The sequence below is a fragment of the Endocarpon pusillum genome (assembly GCF_000464535.1).
Source record: "Endocarpon pusillum Z07020 unplaced genomic scaffold scaffold1300, whole genome shotgun sequence".
NCBI classification, from domain to species: Eukaryota; Fungi; Ascomycota; class Eurotiomycetes; order Verrucariales; family Verrucariaceae; genus Endocarpon; species Endocarpon pusillum.
In genome coordinates this window covers 245,226-267,100 of record NW_006913659.1, presented here as the reverse complement: position 1 = coordinate 267,100, position 21,875 = coordinate 245,226, and the positions used below count along the sequence as shown (strand labels likewise).

The following is a 21,875-nucleotide window of genomic DNA, read 5'->3' as shown; positions in this document are numbered from 1 at the left end:
CCTGCTCGTGCCGGCAGGTGAAAGAACGGTGGTGGCAGAAAGAGGGTCCGGGTCCGGCCCAGCATCAGGGGGCTCTGAACCTTTTCGCCCTGGACAAATCTGAGCTTTGAGTCAAAGCCCATGGTCTAGTGCAGCTCTAGCAGAGAACCGACTTCATTAACAGCAAGAATCTCTGCCTGGTTTTGCTCAGCAAGGGCCGTCCAGCTGCATTTGCTGGTCGCCGCTGTCCAATTTCCGCAAACGGTGACGTGGTCAAAATCAGCGATTTAACCTAAATATCGGACGATGATATACTAGGATTCGTGTTGGGAGCACAGATCTCTCTTGGCGGCAAAAAGCTGCAAGCTGTAAGGTGGCTGTGTATCTCCGCCCGCTCTGGTCTTTGTGCTCGGGGGCGGAATAGTCATAGATGCCTTCGCAATGACGATGCAAAAATCCCTTCTCCTCGTACTAAACCCGAGGACTTGACTTCCAAACAAGTAGCATTAGGTATCTGTTTTGAGTATCAATCCCCTTTCAACGAGCGACTCCTCATCAGCATGTTCCCTGACGGCTGGATCTTGATCTTAATCGCGTCCACAGATTCTTGGCTGTTCTATTCAGTAAACCTGTAATCCTCTTTTGCCTGATTCAGCCCTGGCAATCATCTCCGCCTTCGGTTCAAGCCGTAGATCGTTATAAACGAACTCCGGGCTATCACAACTACAGGATTATACTGAAGTTGTTGAGGCAGATTTCCCAAACCAATCATTCTAGCTACACCTGGCGGGAAGCCGAGTTCTTTCCCTGCTTTTTCTCTTATAACTCGGTCGTTTTTGACTTTCTGTGTACTCTTTGCTTTCCCGTCAAGAAAATCGACGAATGAGTTCAGTTGTTCAGTCTGCCACTCAGTCTCCATTCTAGCCCATCCTTCCTCCATCTTACCGGTTTCTTCTAATTCGTACCGAAAGCGGATCCCAAGCCGTTTTGCGGGATCCTCATCGACTGTATTTTGAGTGCAAACGCGGTGATGCGCCTTTCCTGGCTGGAGTAAGTTGCACTGGATCCACACGGTGCTGAAGTCGGCCTGTTGAGGGATTTTCATTGTCAGCGTTGCTCGCAAAACAACCGTTCCATGCTTGGTATCATGCCTTCTTGTGCAGTAGACCTGAGATCCTTCTAGGAGCTTCTACGACGATCGGCATTCAATCCTGCTTTGTTTGCTGCCGTTCGGTTGACACTAGTACCAGCAGGCAGATTGGATTCCTTTGGCGTTGGCAGTTTGCTAAATCCCTTAGCTACCCACTCTTTTCCGATTTGTGTTTTCCATAACTCCCCAGTCTGTGCTGCGTGCATATAGGTATTGGACTGGCTGAAGACGACATCATCTCCAACCTTGAGGACAACGCAGTCTTGCAGGAATGGATTGTGGGATTCTCCCCACAAAGTTTGATCTTTGCCTTAGCTTCCGGGCCGACAACCAATCTGAGTGGGTCTTCTATCCACGGAACTTGAAGAGGAAGCAGTCCGTTGGCGGTGAATTGCACTTGACGGCCGTCCCGCAGGTCTCGAGCTTCACGCACAGGATGCCACTTGCCGGATTTGGCCACTGAGCGGTTGACTCGCTTTCGCATATGATGGAGCTGGCTCGAAGGCAGACAGTGGTCATTTGTATTGTCGGCTAAGCTATCATCAGTATCGTCAAAAACGATTGTGCTGTCGTTTTCTTGTATCGAACCTTTTGGGTTTGGGGACTGCTTTGTGCGTTTTTTTAGGTCGTTGGCCTGTTGTATCGCCCGTTCTTTTCTTGTCGGCTGCCTTTTCTTTGGCGAGAAGGGTATTGTAGAGTCCAAGCAATTGTCTCTCATTCAGCTGTTCCATGCAAGCTCTTGCAATCGATGTTTTTCCTTGGATGACGATATCGAACCTCTTGCCCAAATATTTCCTAGCCCATCTGAGAGACGCGGGAGGATACTCAGTCTGGTCCAGAATCTTCCCTCTGTTCTCTTCAACTTTCAGAAGGCGTGATATTTGCGGTATAAGATACAGCCTCGAATAATAAAGACTGCACTTTATGCTTTCTCTTTGAAGTACCGTAGCATCATGTGGCCGTCCCTGTAGCCGGAGGAGGAAGTTAGCCATAGCTTCCACTTACACAGAACATGACCTAGGCTCCTCTAAGCCCTTCATGGACATAGTTGAAGGATGGGAAATGTATGCGACAATGCGACTCAGATCTCGTTCTCTGAAGACCAAATCAAATTCCACGTGGAGACCAGTTTGGTCGACTGGTACTTCGAGGGTGCGGCGGCGCATACCTAAGGAGCTCAGGAATTTGCGAAGGTGCTGCCGGGCGCAACGACCACCTACTAAGGCGAAGCGGCCAGGTAGAGTGGTGAAGAGTGAAGATGATAAATCGTCGTGTAATTGCTTTACTGCCGGAGGCCATTTCGTCGCCGAACAAACCCCGCGCTAGCTTATCGTCTCTTCTGCTCGCCAGTGCCAATCGTATCCAAATAAGATGTCTGTGTTGAAGCCTTTAATCTCTAGTGCTTTAATAGTGAATGAGGTCGTATCCCAGAAATCTCTTATGAAGGCGTACCAGGGGTCGGGGTCCGGCTTCCGTGTTGGTAGGTGAAGGATGACGATTAGTTCAGCATCCTCTTTTCCTGAGGGCTTTCCGAAGCTTTCCTTACCCCATCCCAGATTCCGACGTTTCTTCCTCGTAGAAGCATTGTATCCTGTCGTCTACTTGCTGGTGGAGCTGTACTCGTAAGATCGGAGACGAGGCGTATGCCGCCCGCCTGATAGGCGCATGACAGAGCTTGTTGTCCTCTCATTACGTCTTTTTGTATTCTCTCGGATGACCTAACTTATATTAGCCGATAGATCTCCTACAAAGTATACTAGATCCCTAGCTTATCTTAAATGGATTCTAGCTTACTCTGTTTACCTGACTACTTATTTCTTGTTCTTTACATCTTATACTATTTTGAGAATTTGACGTAACGTATCTATTAACTAACTAAGATCACTAGTGACTTTAATAGATCCTGAGAGATATAGACTAATTACTTAGTATTGACATTCACCAAAAAAGTAAAAGAAACCTTGCCTCCACACGGAATCGAACCATGGACCTTGTCATTCACCTTATTTGAAAGGATACTAGTGACACTTCATTAATTAGAATTGATTAACCTCAATCTTTGACAATGGTTATTTACCGCTTTACCACTGAGCCATGGAGGCTTCGTAATCGTAGGTGTCAAACATCTTGAATATATTTTATTTTAATAAAGAACTGTTAAGACGGTGCGTACGCTTCCTAAGTGCGAACACACTGCGTTACGCACGCGGCAAAAGAACTAGATTAACAGAATTTTCTGTTAAGGCTACACAACCACCTTAAATCCTCATAATTAATCCCCCCTTAGCGGCTTATGTGCTCACTCGTCATAGCCTCCAACAAGTCTTGGGAGCACTATCATTCTTCATGAGACTCTTACTATTGAAAATAATTCGCGTTAGGCATTTAGAGGGCAGCTCATCCTTAAAGGCGGACCTCCGGACCTTGCTTACAGGGTAGTTAGAAAGAATGACACACTCTCGCCGACCTCTCTGAGGTTCGAACTCAGAGCTATGTTATGCGCGCTAAGTATGCCCTGCGCGTGCCCTGCGCGTGCGAAATGAGACTACAACGCATAATTAGCTTGTTGGAGAGAAGGTGAATGAAACAAGACCCGAGCAGCCTGAGCAAGTGGGTGAGCAAGCTGCGCCAAGGATGAGCAGAGGATGGATAGCGCCTGAGCAGAGGCGGCGATGTTGGCCAACCAGATGGAGGCCCCGCCACAAAATCTTGTGGGATAATACCTCTATATTTTGGTTAAGTCTTACAATGATAACATCACCAAGTCTGACATTAAAGCGCCCGTTCAGGATACTATCAGCTACCCAACGATCAAGGTGAGATCGATGGGAAACGTACGCAACATATTCCTGCATGTGGAAGCTGCCGCGTTGGTTCCCGTTCTAGACATGGGTAAACATGCCAGAACAACCCTGTGGCGTGTGATTCGTCCCAAAGTGGTATGTTGATGTCAGACAGAAGCTAGTTTACGGTCCTCTGAGGGCTGCGGTCCTTTTGGTCCAACAGTTGAGTTGTCTTGAAGCGGCGTTGCAGGTGCTTCAGGTTGCTCATCCAGTCGTGATGCTGCAAGCTTGAAGGGTAACGCGCAGCTCCATCCCACCGTATAGTGGCTGAAAGCAAGCTGCTTCACCATCTTAGGAGATTGCCATCTCTCTTCAGGGGTCATTGACGGGCACAGTCCTTGTCGCACCAAGGCGGCATGCTAACCAGCCGGACGTACAGCGAGCTGTCGATTCAAGTCGCGCAGCGGAAAGAATGGTCAATCACGAGAGCATCGAGTTGATCGCAAATTTGTCACGGCAATGTCAACGGAACTGTCTTTCAAGCTGCGAAACACGTGGGGGTGAGTCCGCGTAACTGTAAGTTTGGCCGCCAACCCGTCGATTTGGCAAAGTTCAACAGCAAGGTAAGTTGAGACAGATGAGGGCCATATCAACCACTCCCACCAAAAGGACAGCGCTTGTGGGTCTCGAGCCACACTTAGTTGATGTATCCTTACTGACCTGCACTAGTTTGCTCATAAGCCCGAACTCGAACGATCAACCTCCCACCACCCATTGCCAAAATTACCTTTTAGCGTTGCTGCCGCCTTAACTGGTATGGTTCTTAACTTCGCTGGGCGAGGACTCGGTTGATAAAGTGTTCGCGGCTTGCATCTGTACGGGAGTCTTTGCCCCCCACCTTCGGGCTTCCTCGCCAGAACTGCTAAGCTGCAGTAGAGTCTTCGCGGTTCATGCCGATGGCACCATAGCTGGTCTCCTGCGCCACGTTGTGATGTTGAACGCTCGTCGGGCATGGGCGAGCGAGAGCACTATATTGTTGCAGCTCACTACACACGATCAGAGCCAGGCAATCTGCGTTGGCTTGGCGTTCCCGGATGGCATGATAAATGAAAGAAAGTGCTCACCCTGCAGTGGGTAGAGGTCGGCGCTTCTTGACAGGCAGTACTCGCAAAAATGAGTGTGCCAGTGTTTGCTTTCCCCTCCTCGCCGACGTGGTCAGCTGAAGTAGATCCAGCCCGTTCAAGGGTATCACCTGTAATTCAAGCATCGTGCAATTGAATATTGTCCATGAACCTGCTTTCTCTTGCTGAGGTATTACCTGACACTTTCTCTCGCAGTAATAAGATGTACTTCTTTCTCAACCACCACGTTTGATTTCAGTCTAGCCCGGAACATATCATCTGTCTAAATCCTCACTGCAAAACGCGGCCCGTGAATGGCCAAATGACGCTTTTCACAACATGCCAATTTAACCCAAGCGCTGACTTCTTCAGTCAATCACAAACCGATTCGCCGCCATCATATCCTTTTTGGTCATCTCTCCCAGGCCCTGCGGCGTCACCTCCGCCCCCAGCAACAGCAAGAAGGGAATATCGACCGCAAAGGCCATGAAGAACCAGGTACGGAACTCCGCGCCCAACATGCTGTCCATCCCCCATTTGATGAGTGGGACTTTGGAATCGATCTTCTCGGCGCGCACCAAGATCAGATTCGCCAACCGCGCGACGATGATAGCGGTGATGGTGTCAAGGACGTCGTCATTAGTGCCGCCGGGCTCGAGGGTCTGGGCCAACGCGGGCGGGAGGCCGGAGTCGCTCTTCTTGGAGTGAGCGTCAGACTCGCCGTCAAGGGAGCTGGCGAGGATGGAGGCGCGCGAGTCGTTGAGCGTCGGGATCGTGCCCTCGAAGCCCATCTGGCGCAGCTTCTTCATGCCCTGCGTCTCCAAGCCGGTGAGGATATGGGCTTCACCCACCAGGGTATGGTCCGGCCGAGAAAGGGTGAGGTCGATGATGGAGAGGAGTTCGTCTTCTTTGATGGGTTGGATTCCCTTGCGGAGGAGGACCGCTTCGATCTCGGGGTTTTCGTGCAGGTAGCCGACTTCGGAAATCATGCCGAGGCCGATCGAGGTGGCGGGTAGGCCTTGGTTGCGACGGTGTTTGGCGAAGTTGTCGAGGAAGGAATTGGCGGACGTGTAGTTGCTTTCGGTGGCGGTGCCGACGCTGCCGGCAACGGAGCTGGTCATCAGGAAGAAGTCGAGTTCGCTGTCTCTGCCTTTGATGGCGTTGTGAAGGTTCCAGGTCCCATGCACCTTGGGGTTGACGCTCGTGTGCCACGACTGATTGGACATGGCCGTGAAAATGTGTTCGTCCAGGCCCATGGCTGCTTGGATCACACCACCGACTGGTCCATCGACAGCTTCCACGCATTTTTGGACGTCTTCGTAGTTGCCAACATCACCACGGATGACGGTGCAGCTGGCCCCCGAGTCTTCCAGATCATGCACTAGTCGACGCGCTGGTTCTTTGTCGAGGCCTGAACGGCCAATGAAGCCGAATTTTCTTGCCCCTTGCCTTACCATCCATTTGGTGATGCTTCGCCCGATGCCTCCGAGACAACCACTGAGGACGTAGGTCTTATGGTCGGAGAAATTTGAGTCGTATTGAGACGGCAGGACTTGGACCAAAGATTCATCTTTCTCGAAAGAGACTGCAATCTTACCCATGCGGTTCTTAGACGAGAAGTGTCGGAACGCTTGAGATATCTCTGAAACATCAAAGACCCTGAGGGGATCAAAGGCTTTGATCTGTCCACTTCGATAAAGGGTCATGAATTCTTTCAGTAGCCTTTCCCACGTATTGCTCAGAGTTCGATTGCTGATGTCGCACAATTCGCTCACGTCAAAGGCCGTGAAGGTAACATTGCGGCGAAACATCTGCATGTCCAGCCTACCAGCGTCGGTAAGGTTGCGCTGACCAATTTTCTACAAACCTTCCAAATCTCGCACAAGCTCTCCAACTGTCGTGTAGAAGGTCTCCAGTGAGGGAGTTCAGGACGACGTCGGCTCCTTTCCCATTGGTTGCACCAAGAATGCCAGGCAGGAATGAAGCGTCGCGGGAGTTGAAAATGTTCTCTCTTCTTATCCCAAAGTGGTTGACCAAGAAATTCTTCTTTTCCTCGGTGCTGACCGTTGTGAAGATCTCTGCACCCTTCAGCTGGGCGATCTGAATGGCAGCGATTCCGACACCGCCAGCACCGGAGTGGATAAGAACACTCTCATGTTCGCGAAGGTTGGCGCGATCAGAAAGAGCATAGAGTGCGGTAGCAAAGACCAGAGGCAGTGTCGATACCACCTTGTAATCTTCTCCGTCTTGCAGCTTCGCACAAGCCTACTCTGGAAAACTTTCCAGCGTCTGAAAATGGCCCGGCGCCATGACGACGACACGATCACCTGCTGTCAGCCTCGACACGGCGCACTCTAGAGAGCTGGTTGCGCCACGAGTCTCGACCTTGCCGCAGTAGACGTAGATATCCTTGGCATTCAGTCCGACAGACTTGACGTCCACCTCAACCGAATCGGCCCCCAATTCCTTGGAACTGGATGCAGTCGGCTTGAAAGCCAATGTGTCAAATTGACCGAGATCTCTGATGGTAAGGCGACACGGTTTGACTTGGCCAAGGGGTTTCAGTGCTTGCCTGACTCCCAGTTTCTGCCGGAAAGTCTCATTCATTGTCTCTTCTGGCACGAAATGACTGAGGTAAGGGACGCCGTCCTTCTGAACTGTCTCACAGTCACGAATTTCTTCAGATCCTAGCTCATCTAATACGGCAAGGATATTGTCAACTGTTGCCTGTTGATGAGCTCCCGGCTGGTCGATGTCAAAGGTACAGAATTTCAGAGATAGCTGCTCGAGCACCAAAGATCGCTGAAAGCCTGACACCATGGCAAAGTTGGGGCGGACTCCGCTGAGTTGATCGCCGCCTGTGATCCAAAGTAGGTTCTCCGCGTTGTCCGTCATGATCTTGAGGCTAGCCATCTCAGGGACAGACATCGTTGCCAAAAGCGGTTCGTACAATTCTACCATAGAAATGATGGTCGTTCCTGGCGTGACGAGTCCAGAGGTCAGTGCGGAAAGGGTGACTCTTTCCACCGGTTTCTCGATATATGCAGATAGTGCCTGAACCATGAAGTCCTTGAAAGCACTGTTGCATCCACGTTCGACCACTACTATACGACGAATATTTTCATCTGACTCGCCCCCTCTGTCTTTCAGTCTGCTTGCTAGAAGAAGAGCTTCGGAAGCATCTCCCGTGGGGATCTGGACTGTACCCAGCCCAGCAGACTTAGCCATGTCTGGTACTTCGAGGGCGGCAGGTAGGCGGCCCAGCACTCTTCCTTGAGGTCGCAGAAACGATTGGACAAGATTCAATCGCTCCGGAGCAAATTCGTCTTGGTAAAAGGGATTGGGGAATATGATCAAATCGTATGTGACCTCAACCCGTTGTTGGATCTTGTCGAAGCTGTCCGCAATTGAGTCCGCTGACTCCAACGCCTCCACAAAGAGCTCACCGTTTGCGGTGAAGTAGCCGCGAGAATAAGAGCCGAATTGTTTGTAGGGTGTTTCAGAGCGTAAAACATCTCGCAAAAGGTGTCTGGTAAAGTCTGGGATTGGGGCACCCAGCTCGAGGATGTTGACTCGCGGGTTGAGATGAGCGACGAGACCTGCCATTGTCGCCAACTTGGCCAGGTTCTTTGTGAGAGGCATCTCCAACATCTTGTCTGTAGCATTTGTCGGGTAATCTGAATATCCCTGTGCATTGCTCTGCGTGAGCTTTGCGACGTCGGGCTTCCACAGAACCCTCATCATTGGGTGACGCCCATCGATAGACGACTGATCCACCATGATACCTTGAAATGCAACTGCACTGACATTCTCGAATTGTCCACAGATCTGGCCTTAACCATCATGGAGCTCTGCGGCAATTTGGATGGATCCCGGTCCGACAGGCTGCGAGACTGCATCGACGAACCAGGGAGTGTCGACCGAAGATGGGGCCTTGAATCGTGCTGTTTCGATGGCAGTCGGCACCATGCAGGCAAGGTCGCTGATTGTGCCTGCGGAGCTAGCGATGAGTGCAGTCTGAAGCATGGCGTCGATCGTGATAGGATGTATGATATAGTCCGCTTGGGTGGCATGTCCGACTCCGCCTCCAGTAAGATATTGTACAGTAGAACGGGCCTGCATAACCTCTTTCTTGCGGTCAATCTCTATTCTCTCCAGGCTTTGAAACTCTTGGCCAAAGTTGAGCCCTACTTGCGCAAACCTGTTGTACCAGTTTCGAGTTGCAGATGATTGGAAGTTCACTATCTCCTGAGAAAAAAGCTTGGCCGATGTCGGAATGGTCATCTCAAGGCTAATGCTTCCAGTAGCATGTGTCCTTGATTTTCCATTCTCGAACGAGCCAACTTCAAAGTCATACCACTTTGCTGAATTGCTTACCCCAGTGAGCTTCATAGGACGTAAGGTAGTGAAGATCTCAACCCCCGGATCATTCTCTTCCACAGATAGAGGGAGTGCCTTGGCGATGTTCACATGGCGTAAGAGGAAGGATGGTGTATCAGCAATTGTCGTGCCAGTGACTTGGCAGACACTCTCAATCGCCATGGCGATGTAACCAGCAGCAGGGAAGACGACGTCATTTCCCAGCCTGTGGCTAGAAAGCCACGAGACATCCTTCACTCTTAGGGTGTTGCGCCATGTCGTCACCAGGCCATCGCCATAAAGGGTTTGTAGGCCTAACAGATCGTGGTGGCCGTATTTACGATTTCGTAGTTCCCGACTGGACCGGCTTTCGTTGAACAAGATCTGGTCGTAGGTCCAAGGATAGGGTGGAAGATCTGTAAGAACTTTCCCTTGCTTACCGGTGGCAAATGTTGTTTCGACGTAGTTGATGTTGGCAAAGGAAACGTCATGGCCGTGCAGAAAGAGATCTCCCATCAAGTTCAAGACACAATCAATACCGTCCTTTCCGCGAGAGAGGGCGGAAGAGTAGTGAAACTTTGCGTCGCTCAGATCCAGCTTTTTGCAAGTCTGCTTTATAGGCATCTCGAGGGCGGAGTGCGGGCCAATCTCAATAAGATGTATTGGTGTCTGCTTGAGGAGACGCTCTAGGGCGCCACTGAATCGCACTGGTGACTCCAAGTTTTTCCGCCAGTATGATGGTAAGATTTTGCCTGTGACTGATTCTTCATGGACGGATGACACCCACATCGCTTCGGTGAACTCCACTGGAAGCAGAAGTGGTCCAACTCTCTTTTCAAGTAGGTCCGGGTACTCTTGCCCCAGAGCTGCCATGTGATGGGAATGATAGGCTCGGCCATCAGTGTTCAATTTTCGCGCAAAGGTGCCCCCTGGCCGCCAATATACTCAGCCATTGATCGATAGCCACAGCGTCGCCGCTGATAGTGACCGATTCGGGGCTGTTGACGCATGCGACCTTGATACTACCACCTAGACCCAAAAGGTTGATCTCGGCCTTCGCAGTATCCTCGCCGAGACTCACTGCCATCATGGCCCCCGAGGTCGTGGTCTCAGTTTTGCCGACGACGTATCCACGGTAAAAAGCAACAATGATGGCCTGTGCAGCAGAAAATCTCTCGGCGGCATAAGCGGCACCGATCTCTCCTGAAGAGTGCCCAATAAACCCTGCGGTTTAATGCCCCATTGAGCCAGAAGCTGTACGAGCGCAATTTGAACTGCGGTACAGACAGGTTGAGATCGAGTAACGAGATTGATCTGGCTAATCTCCTTTGGATCCAACAATGCTTGCTGAATGGTCCAGAACGGTCTTTCCGGCAGACCGCTTAAGACATTGTCAAGCTCTTGGATAGAGCGGCGGAAGCACGGGAATTGCTCAAGCAATTCCTTTCCCATTTGTGGCCATTGTGCTCCTTGTCCCGTGAAGACAAACCCGATCGGAAGTTTGGAGTAAGTTCCACTACCTCTTGTCCGGAAGCAATGGGGCTGAAGATCGATTTTCACCGTAGGTTGTGTCACTAGGGTGAAGCTGCGTTCCGCCAGCTTTGATCGACGTGTACCCAAGGGATGGGCAAGATCAACCACATTGACTTGTTCGAGATTTGTAGATACCAAACGTGCAGCTTGAATTTTCAAAGCTGACGAGGTGCTCGCTGACAGAGGGAATGAATTTGGAACTGGGGTGCAGCAAATCTTGAGGTGAACTATCTTCGGCAGAAGATGGATAACTCGACGCGGAGTCGAGAATGGCATGGCTGTTTGCACCACCATAGCCGAATGAATTGACACTAATCCTGCGAATGGGAGGGCCCGTCCCGATTGAAGATGGCCATCTGGTATTTTCTTGAACGATTTGTACGGCCCACTCATCAACCTTGATCTTGGGATTGATGTTCTGAACACCGATCGTGGCGGGGATGAGTCCGTTTTCCAGAGCAAGCGTTGCCTTGATGATGCTGGAGAGATCGCTGGCTGCCTCACTGTGACCGAGATTGGTCTTGACAGATCCGATAAGGAGAGGTCCTTTCGCAGCGACGTCTCTGTTGAAGACGCGAGAGACTGCTTCGACTTCGATCGGATCACCGACGGGAGTTCCCGTGCCATGACACTCAACATACTGGGTATCGTCAAAGTTCGTCAGGCCAGCTTTGGCGTAAGCCTTGCGTATAACCGCCTCCTGGCCATCTTGACTTGGTAGACTGATTCCGGGCGTTTTCCCGTTACTGTTCACTGCCGTTCCACGGATGATTGAACGAATCGGATCTCCATCTGCAATGGCCTTGCTTGACTTCTTGATATACAATGCGCCTAACCCATCTGCGCGCCCATAGCCGTCTGCAGTCTCGTCGAAGGTATGACAGGTTCCCGTTGGTGAAAGCACACCCGCTTTCATGGTGCCCAACTGCTGTTCTGGTGACTGGAGCAAGTCTGAGGCAGCCACAATGGCTGCGTTGCATTCCCCAGCATCTAGTGCAGTGCACGCTTGATGTAAAGCATACAGAGAAGCAGAGCAACCTGTATCAAGTGTGAAGCTTGGTCCTCGAAGATTCAATGCATGGCTGATACGGTTGGCCAGAATTGTAGTACCCATTCCCGTGGCATGATAACGATGTAGGTAGTCGGGCTCCCTGGTTTGCATCATCCAGTAGTCAAGCGTAAAACTACCGACATAAGTCCCAATGTTTGCTCCGTTGACCTGATCGAGCGGAACCCCCGCACTTTCTAAGCACTCGTAAACGACCTCAAGTAGTTTTCGTTGCTGAGGATCCATGAAAGTTGCTTCAATGTTGTTGATACCGAAGAAACTGTTTTCAAATTTTCTGAGGTCTTCGTGGATGAAATACCCACTATCCATACTCATGGTACCAATCTTCTCGTTGTCATTCGGATGGTAGAAAGCATCGATGTTCCATCGCTCAGCGGGGACGCGGGAATGGCTAGACTTCTTCGAAATGAGGAGGTCCCACAGGTTAGCAGCAGACTTTACCTCTCCAGGGAGACGGCAACCAATACCCACAATAGCTATTGGGTCGTATTCAGTAACACCGTTCGAAAGATTGTCCGGAGTGTCCACGGCCGTTCCGTCACCCCCAGCATACTTGTAGCCAGGATGAACAAGTTCTGGAACGATGTCATCAGTCAGCTCGAGGAAATCATCAATTCTGTGTGGTGCCATTGCTTTTGGAACGGATTGACGAGAGAGTGTTGCACTGATGGGCAAGTAATGGTGAAGAGCTTGGAAATTGATGTTAAATCTTGAGCTAGAATGTTGATTCTGATCGAAAGACTTGTTAATATTGTCACTTGTAGCGTGTTGGGTCTTTTCATATGGATAGTGAATGTGAGCTCCTTTTGTATCTTGTCCACTTCGCCACTTCAGTCCTCTCGGGCCTGTCCAGGAGAGTACGCCAGAGTACGATCGTAAAGCGGACGACTGTTGGAGTTCTGTTGAAATGGTCGAGAACATGCTCCATTCAATGTTTCGGCTGTATTGCTGCATTCCTCTGCGTGCTTTGCATCGAAAGGGTGTGCCAAACCCTCGGTCCGCGTCCCCCAGTCTCTAGATCAGACTTGCATGGATAGAAACCCTTGAAGCCATGACGGCAGAGTCGCTGCTTTTGCTCGACAAGTCCAATAGATCGTAGCCGATGATGTTGAGAAAATCTCCCTGATCAGCATAAGGTCGCATCGAAGCGTTCTGCCCTGTCAATTAGCGTGATGATGATGATTGTTTGCAAACAACGCAACACTTGGGACGTACTGAGCCACCAATAAAAGCAATAGCCTCGTTTTGATTTCACGACGGTATAAACCCATACCTTAGCAATGGTGGCGATATTACCAAAGTGGGGTCTTGGCAAGTATTGCAAGCGAGAATGACCGCAGAGTAGGCTTGCGAAACCTAGCATCTCAGCTGGTTTTAAAACCGTGATAGATAGCACAATATCCACACCCGAATCTTGACCTCTCCAAATTCCATTTCCACTTCAAGACCTGAGCACAGGTAACTGTAACCTGAGCGACCCTGAGCTGTGGCTGTGCAAGGCTGTTCCGAGCCTGAGCAGCTCTGAGCATCCCTGAAGATCGACTCAATACTTTCCTAAGTCGTATTGGACCACTCCACCATAGGTTTGATCAGGCTGGCTAATCACAATTATCACCTAGACGGATATCTATATCCTCTTGGAGGTTGGGGATACCCCCTCTAACCCCTATCACCAATCCAAACCGCAGTCCATTGAATATCCTCAGCATGTCTCTAGCGACTCTTGATGCAGCATTTGTGCCATGAATACCCGATGGTAAGCAGGCAATAACTACATTATGCTCATGAATTCGGCCCAACACATAATTATTTAAGTCAATTGAATCCTGACTAATGACCCACTGATGCCGTCCATCTGGAATGGCTATCGCTGCCGTCATCTCATGAGGGAGGGCGCACACCACGCCCAACTGCTACTGCTCGATTGGTAGGGAGCGTCTTGCAGACATAGGTACTGATCTCTACCGTTCTCGTCAATAGAATGAATATATGAGGTGGTGACTCGTCTTGACTGAGAGTGAGAGTAGGTGAGGAGGAAGAGAAGATGCGACCGAAGGTAAATTCTTGAGATACAAGATACGACGATCAGGCTGAGAAAAAATTAATTGTGAAACAATCACAAGGCTGTATCAGCAGCACCTTAGGCAACTCTCAAGTGGCGTGTCTGTCCGAAGGTCCGTCTAGCTGCTATGTCTTTCGGTCGCGGCTTTTCACCAGACTCGGAAGCCATGCTTGGAGCAAGCCAGTGTGATAGCAATAGAACGAGACCCTCAAGCTCCTCGAGGTCTTCAAGAGAAGTTGATAATGATCCTCCCAGTACGAGACTGGAAGCTGAGTGGGATTCGAGAGGATCAGGAGTTCGGGGCCGCCGAGGGATCTGAGGGACTGAGGCAAGGCGCGGGGCATGTGGCTCGACTGATTACATAAGGGGGTGGGTGTGGCGTAAAAGGCCCGGAGGCCCCCGGAACCGGCGATCGCCGTAGGCTCCCGTTATTGAGAAGAGTGACCAAGCAGCCATCATGGTCCGTGGATGGTTTCCTGCTTGATTTGCAAAATAGCGACAATGGTATCGCCTCAAGAGCAGGCTTCGCAGTTCACTGTCATTGTGGCGACTCAAACACTCCTGGCCATGAATGGAGACACCGAATGTTCCACTAGTCCAGGGTATTGCTCCCATTCACCTGTTCAGGTTGTACAATACCGGTCAGTGAACACTGACCAAGTATGGTGTTTTTTCGTCTCCGAGCACATTTTTGATGGCCAAGCTCAATTCTGAGACGAGAATGTCTCAGCACAGTCTGGAGTAAGCATGGCCAAAAAATAATGGTCTGATACAAAAAGTAAGATGTTGTCCAAGCATCTTCGCCATCTTGCCCCCTTCTTTCTTGCTACACCCTCTTCCTCGTGCGGCTCAACGTAAGCATTGCTTTTGTTTCATCTCAATTTCTGCCAACTGTCCCTTAAACTTGACCCTCTTATCATTACGAGAATTTCCAAGTTTGACAAGAACGGAGAACTTAACATATCGTTGTTGTGCCCTTTATTCATCATGGCTGAGGCTGGCCCAAGTCGTGCTCGCCCTGGCGGTGCTGGCGTCCCTTTACCTGAAATTGAAGGTACGCTCATATTGTCAGATAATGCAAGATATACCCCTATATGCTGACTGGAGTTGTCACTTAGCCCGTCGCCTCATCGGCGCCATAGCCAGCAACAAGGCCACCTTAGCTGACAAGACCCAATTCAGACATCAAGTCGCAACTTCGCGAGAATTTCATGGACTGGTGCTCAAAGAGCTGAGTTCGGAAGACTCGGAAACAGGCCTTCGTGATAGACGGCGCCTACAGAAATTCTATAACAGCATCGATGAAGATCAAAGAAGAACCACCGACCCTCGTGACATTCGCGCACGGGTACAAGAGGTTCGCCGGGAAATAGATCGCCGGAATCGCGGACAGAACAGGGGTCAATTTCGACGGACGGAGGCTGAAAGGAGAGTACCTGATACGAATGTCCCCGAAAGGAATGCTCAGGCTGGTGAACGAGCTGCTTCGCTTACAGAAGCTGGATCTAATCCACGTTCCAATCTTACTTCATTGGCTGGCTCAGCAGGGTTTCGAGGCGAACGAGCTGGTGAAGCTCCACAACCGATTGCGGCCGGAAGTATCCCGCCTCTGGACTATGCAATTGGAACGGTTGTTATTCATCCCCATCTACCAAGTCTCTTCGATCTGGTGGCGTTCAATATTGCCACGCAAGATCAGTTCAATAGTTTCATGCGGGTTTTACTTGAAGGAAATCAGGAGCAGGCTGTTGTTGAACGAATCAGAAGCCTTTTTTACCGATCAGAACGCGACGCAGCGTTACGTTTATACGCTGTACTGATGCAAGCACACGTTCTTGTCCTGACTCAATTGTCATCCCGTTATGCGATACAAAATAGTGGTGTGCGAAATTCCACACAAAAGCGAGATTTGTATCAACTTATCATCAAAGTACGTGACGGTTCAGCCTCAAGACAACAAAAGGATCATTTTCAACAGCTTCTAAACCATGAAGACTTTCGAACAATGATAATCGATCTGCAGATTTTTTGTGACCTAACGGCGACAGAAGAGGGACCGAAGATGGCCAAAGCACTCAAGGACGAACTCGTGCGCTATGGAGCTGGATCCGCTTTGCAGACAAGATATGCTCGTAAATCTCCATCTTTGAAACTCTCGAGCATCGTGGGTGAACGTGCAGCAAATGCACCGCCTGAAACGACTGTTCCCTCAGATGCCCGCGTATTTGATTTACTGATTGACCGAATAGAATCGGCAGGATCGAGCACTGCGGAACCAGAGAAGGAGTTATTTAGTCAATTCATGAGGGGTGAGCGCTTTCGGCTGTGCGTCTTGCATCGAGTACGAAGGTATAAGAGAGAACCCACAACTTCCACGCTCAGGAGACTGAATGCACTATTGGATGCAATCGACTGGGATATGACAACACTGGTGGGAAGGGAGCTTGTGCTAAAAAATCTTGCAGACAATGGAGTGTCCGAAATGGTTCTCATCAACCGTGTAGCCAACAATACTGCTACAGAGGACCAAAAGCGGCGTTTCCGAGGCCGACTCTTCTCAAATGTCATTTTTAGGATGCTAGTCTCTGACCAGATCAGAAAATGCGGACAAGCAGGCGCACAGGACAAAGTGGGGCGACTCCTCGTACTGAAGGGAATGGAAATGGGCCTCCCAACACCTTCAGAGCAGGAGAAGTTATCCGTAGAAGGGCAAGCAGCTGCAGCTGCATCAGTGATTGCACCGCCACCAGCGGCAGAAGGTGCCCCACCAGCAGCACCAGTACCAGCACCTAACCCTGATCCCGAGGTAGTGACATGGATTTTCCCCCCAGAAGTTCGGCCCTAAGAAGCCAAGACCAAAACGAATGTCAAAGGCAGGCATGCCATGCTGCACAATTTGTGATGAAGGTCCCCCAGACGATCACACAAAGAAATGAGATTATTCTCGTTGGTGGTTCCACTCGTATCCCTCGCGTTCAGAAGTTATTGAGCCACTTCTTCAATGGTAAAAAATTGGAGAAGGTAAGTTGATCGTGTCATGTGAAAACTCTGGCTGATTCCGAACCTAGCCCATCAATCCCGATGAAGCTGACCTGGAAGTGCATTTGCTAGGGTCATGCCTTGCACACTCTCACTGTGTTGGGTGGTCTTTCTTGAGAGCGGCCGGACATCCGGGATCAGCCCTATCGCCGGATGCCAACACCACCACGTAGATTGCCGCAGATTGCCACAGATTGTAGCCACAGTGCAGCTGGGGTGCAATCACGTGTCCGGCTAAGGGCTCAGCTGGTCGGCGAATGCAGATATAGGTCTCTGTTACCCAGTGCTGTAAAATGCTGCTGGAACGCCAATTGAGCACATCTCATGTGAGAGATCTTCGTACTGACAAGGGTCATGGCTTCGATCCGGCTGTGACCGCAAGGCAAATCATATGCGGATAGTTGATTACCAAATGCAAGATTGTGTATATGCGACCGGAACTCCCACGGCAGAGTGAAGAAGCGAGACGAGTCCTGCGGACAGGTGTCATGGAGAAAGCCGGCCCGCCTACGCGATTGCATTGCGCATACGGGCAATCTCGATTCCTGATCAGTGGGCCCGTCTGGCGTACCTGACAAGTGTGCTGAAGTACTATTGGATTGATCCCAGCTGGAGAAAGCCTTTGGAAAACGCAAATACGATGTCTGATTACGGTGACCCTGATCACGAAGCTTCCAAAAGGACCGCAGAGTGTTCTTTTCATTTATTTCTAGACGGGTCGTTCAAACAAGCATTGATTCCTTTCTAGAAAGGTTGACTGAAAAGCTGGGACGACTGAGGTCAATTGATTATGTCTTGGCCTTGCCTTGGCATCTTGTGTGTAGATTTGCTGAGGGGAGTTAATGGGGATCACAGCACCGGATGTCTGGTGGGGACTTTTCTTCGAGAGAAGTCATTCGTAAACGAGATGATTCGTTCAGTCACCACTTCTTTGTGTCATTGATAGACATATCGAGGGTTCTGCTTGTATTGGTAGACTGGCAGCAGCGCTTGGCAATTGACACGGTAAGTAGAAAGGGTTCTTCAAAAGTGCTCTGCTCTGTAACAACTCTTTGGGAAACATCCTTGCTGGTGGCTGCCCGATCGTAAAAACAATCTTGCTGTACCTCAACCGGGCCTAACAATAATAACGCCAAGCTCTCCGCTTTGAATGCCACGACAGGCTAATCATCCTTGCTATACTTTCGTTTATCTAACACCTGGTAGATTCTGCTGTGGTGGTCCTATGTTTTCGGGCCCTGTAGTTTTCTGTCGTTTTGCGTCCTCGCCGCCACTATTGACTCCAGCATTCGACGGGTGCATGTTCGAAACATCGCCTAGCGGCGGTCTCTTGATGCCCGCCAGTCCTGCTTGCCCTTGACCCTGTGTCTGTGCACCGGCAGCTCCCATACCTATACCCGTCTCCAATGGTGCTCTTCTGGTGGGTGGTCGATATGCTGAGCCATTCATGCCTCCTTTGGCAATAGGGCTAGGCACTCCGCCACCTGGCACTCCTATCCTTCTATACATGTCAGAACTTGGGTTGACGAAGTCTCTTGCCACTACACCTGGCGCAGGCATGTTTTCACGGAGCCCTGGCAATGGTGCAGGTGGTTGTTCGGTCACGACCATTGCTGCTCTTTTGACGGGCACGGATCGAGAATGATCCACTCCGACTGTCTTCCTTATCGAAGGACTTTCGGAATGCGGATTGAATTGCGAAATGGGTGCTGCAGGGCCCTCTGGAGCTCCATTAAGGACTGAGGCTGCTCGCGCCGAGTAGAAGCCAACTGGAGGGGTTTGCTGCTGGTTAGATGGTTGAGCATTGTGCTGTTGGACTTGGCCAGTAGCGGCCTGAGGTGCACCAAAATGCTGCGATACATGACCTGGGGAGGACGATTGGTTGCCACTGCTCGTTCGTGGAGCAGTTGGGACGTTTGCCCCCGAGTCTACTTTGATACTTGCGGCTTGCTGAGCTGGAAGTGGTCGATGGTCATGAGAAGGGTTGCGCTGCACGGGAGGTTGCTGTACGCGATGGTCAAGTGATGGTGCCGATATCCTCGATTGGGGTCTTCTTGGAGGGGTGTTCACACCGCCATTTATTTGAGGAGCAGATGGCCGCGTCTGTTCTGGGTGGAGCTTCAGATTCTGTGCAGCTGCCCTGGCTGGAGCCTGTGGAATTTGTGGCTCTACTGGTAGGATCACCTCGTCTGGATGGCTATTATGGTTTTCGCTGAAATCTGTATCAGAAAAATCTGCTCCAAATTCATCTTCCCCTTCAGTGTGTGACGCCACCCCGGTTGCGACAACTGTTGTGGTACTGTTATCCTCCCCTGTCTGCTCCTTTTTCACTGGAGCAAAGTCTGGATGACGGTGTAGGTTATCCGCATCCCATCTCGATGGAGCGGTTTTGATCTTGGTGACTCTTCCCAGGAAATCCTTGTCGTAGATGCAATTTCCCAGAACATTGCCAAATGTTCTTAGTGCACGCTTCAATCCATCGGTCGTGCCCTCTTTCTTAGCCTTTTCGAATGCTGCCGCTTTTCCTTTACAATTCTCGATATGCCCATAGCCAATATCCTCATGATATGTCCCATCTCTCAACGTAACCCGAACGGTAACTGATAACCCTAACGATATCTTTCCATTGTGTGGATTTTCATCAATGAAATCAATTGTGATGACCTTAATCGCGCTGCTCCAGCCATTGAACCCGAAAACTTCATTGGCAAGGTTGATGACTTTCTCAGCCGCTAGATAGTGTACCTTCTGTCCAGCTGCCCCGGGTCGAGATGAGATGTATTCCGGCCCAAGCTGCTTGTTCAGCCGACTCTGTAATATTGCAATCTCCTGTGCAGTGTATTCGCTCATTCGAGGTGGTTCTTCCTCGAAGGGATTGGCAGATGGGCCATTGCTGGACTTGTGTTGGTCCCCGACACTGTGACGCATGGTTAGATGTTACGGCAGAAGAAGGTTGCATGTAACGAACGCTGGCATTCTTTCAACATCTCATTGCACTGCAACGATAAATAACGACCATTCTGAAATCTGTATGGAGAGTTGGTAAAAGTTGATGTTGACGTGCAAGCAGCTGAAGTGCGCTAAGTCAATAGAAGTTAGCTTAACGCGCAGTCACGTTTTCTATTGGGACGCATCTGAAAACACTTCCTGGAGGCTATCAAGTATCTGGGACGATTCTTTCATTTTCCACTGTTCTCATCCGTAAGATCGCCTTCTGGCCAGGCCTCGAAACGTGAGGTGCGTTGATAAGATGCTTGACACCAAATTAGGTCACCAGGGTAGAGGATATTCTCTGTCTCGTGGTCAGTGAGCATGGAGTGAAAGCGCTCAGGCCTGAGATACATTTCTATTTTCTGTGCAGTCTTGCTGCAGCTACATAAACACCAGAATCCCTCCAATGCAGACACGTAAGGACCAGAGCACCTACTTCACTATGAGACTTGCGCTGGGGACCAGCTTCAACTCCTTCAATGTTTCGCCAAAGAATTCGTTGTTGTACACTTTCCTTGGAAACGTTTGAGTGAAACTCTCCACTTCCATTCCGCTCTCTTTACTCAACTCTGCAGCCACCTCGAAGAGGGTGGTTTCCACCGGAAACGCCTTCATGATGTTCCCGTTCGGGGTTTGAAGACGCAGTCGTGTTTCAGTGTATGCAGATGCAGGTTTCGATGTCGCCGGGCCAGAGGACGTAGGACCAGCAGCAGGCACGGGCTGTGGTGGCGCTGCTCGTCCTTCTCTCTCCGCCTTTTCACGCTCGGTCCTGAGGCGCCGCTCCTCCTTGTCCGCTGCAATCTTCGCTTGAATTCTCTTCTTGGCCTCGACGTCTGCCAATTTTTCTTGTCGTTTCTTTGCTGCTTCTTTAATCTGCTCTTTCTTCGCCAGATCTTCCTTGATATCCTGAGTCTCCTTGGTGCTCTTCCTCCGAATTTCCTCATTTCGTTTCTTGTCAATCTTGTCTTGCTCCGACATACCTTCTCGCTTCTCCTTGAGCTTCTCCCTGAGTAGGGCCAGCTTAGCTGCCTTCTCTTCTTCTGTCAACGGGGCAATTTCGTCTGTTGATTCTGAGAAGTCTTGGTGCTCGGTCTTTGAGGCGTGGAATTCTGCCTGTGCAGTTGAACGGAACTTTTTGCCACATTCGTTGCAGACCAAACTTCTGGCAGTTTCACCAGGGTTGAGAGCAGGGCCGGAGTCCTCCGTCGCAGCAGCTTTGATATCCTCGATTGACTTGTCCTGGTTCGTCTCGAGCCATTCAAGCGCTCCTTGTACTAAAAGTGTTGTCAGCCATGGCCACTCTCAATGTCATGCCTGAGAGCGGTACTGACAGCCGCCTGTATGCTTCACCGCAAGTTCAGCACGTTCTTTCTCAAATCCCATTTCAAGGAGTTGCTCTAGATCTGTAGAAGCCATACTGCTGGTTGTGTCTACGTAACCTAAGGTTGACCGAAAGTCTGATGAAGGTGAAGAAGAATCGTAATGTACCGAATTAGCCACAAGGCTGGTGAACTGAATGATGCCCGCGAATTGTATAATGTACAGGCGCAGGCGCAGGCTGGTTTACTCTACTCCAACTTGTGTGCCCCACTGCGTCAGGGAAAGTCAGCCAGTCAGCCACCAAGCTTTCCCAGTCGCAAGGACCAGCCGACCTCTCTTTCGTCACTCCACACTCATGTCCGATTACCTATTTACACCCCACGCAGAATAACTGTCCAGCTTTCCTTGTGCTCAGTCCGCAATTCTTGCTTGCTCAAAAGCAACCTTGCGCGTTAGTCCTGAACCGTTG

General features: G+C 50.3%; 5 protein-coding genes across 5 annotated transcripts; 1 reads left to right on the top strand and 4 right to left on the bottom strand.

Annotated features, from left to right (window-relative positions):
- Positions 1-1,277: 1,277 nt before the first annotated feature.
- Positions 1,278-2,428, bottom strand: EPUS_00740 (uncharacterized protein; the record flags this gene model as incomplete). The annotated part of the gene is made up of 4 exons (XM_007801520.1): positions 1,278-1,665; positions 1,718-1,978; positions 2,135-2,297; positions 2,350-2,428. The coding sequence occupies 4 exons, from the start codon at positions 2,426-2,428 to the stop codon at positions 1,278-1,280; spliced, it is 891 nt and encodes a 296-aa protein (XP_007799711.1).
- Positions 2,429-5,401: 2,973 nt separating this feature from the next.
- EPUS_00739 (uncharacterized protein) lies at positions 5,402-8,813 on the bottom strand (the record flags this gene model as incomplete). Its single annotated transcript, XM_007801519.1, has 3 exons — positions 5,402-6,857; positions 6,901-7,298; positions 7,353-8,813. The coding sequence occupies 3 exons, from the start codon at positions 8,811-8,813 to the stop codon at positions 5,402-5,404; spliced, it is 3,315 nt and encodes a 1,104-aa protein (XP_007799710.1).
- Positions 8,814-8,867: 54 nt separating this feature from the next.
- Positions 8,868-12,624, bottom strand: EPUS_00738 (uncharacterized protein; the record flags this gene model as incomplete). Its single annotated transcript, XM_007801518.1, has 3 exons — positions 8,868-10,258; positions 10,338-10,595; positions 11,040-12,624. The coding sequence occupies 3 exons, from the start codon at positions 12,622-12,624 to the stop codon at positions 8,868-8,870; spliced, it is 3,234 nt and encodes a 1,077-aa protein (XP_007799709.1).
- A 2,419-nt stretch (positions 12,625-15,043) lies between these two features.
- Positions 15,044-16,901, top strand: EPUS_00737 (uncharacterized protein; the record flags this gene model as incomplete). Its single annotated transcript, XM_007801517.1, has 2 exons — positions 15,044-15,110; positions 15,175-16,901. 2 exons carry the CDS (start codon positions 15,044-15,046, stop codon positions 16,899-16,901), a joined length of 1,794 nt encoding a protein of 597 aa, XP_007799708.1.
- Positions 16,902-18,283: 1,382 nt separating this feature from the next.
- Positions 18,284-21,502, bottom strand: EPUS_00736 (uncharacterized protein; the record flags this gene model as incomplete). Its single annotated transcript, XM_007801516.1, has 3 exons — positions 18,284-20,012; positions 20,523-21,360; positions 21,418-21,502. 3 exons carry the CDS (start codon positions 21,500-21,502, stop codon positions 18,284-18,286), a joined length of 2,652 nt encoding a protein of 883 aa, XP_007799707.1.
- Between the last annotated feature and the right edge of the window lie 373 nt (positions 21,503-21,875).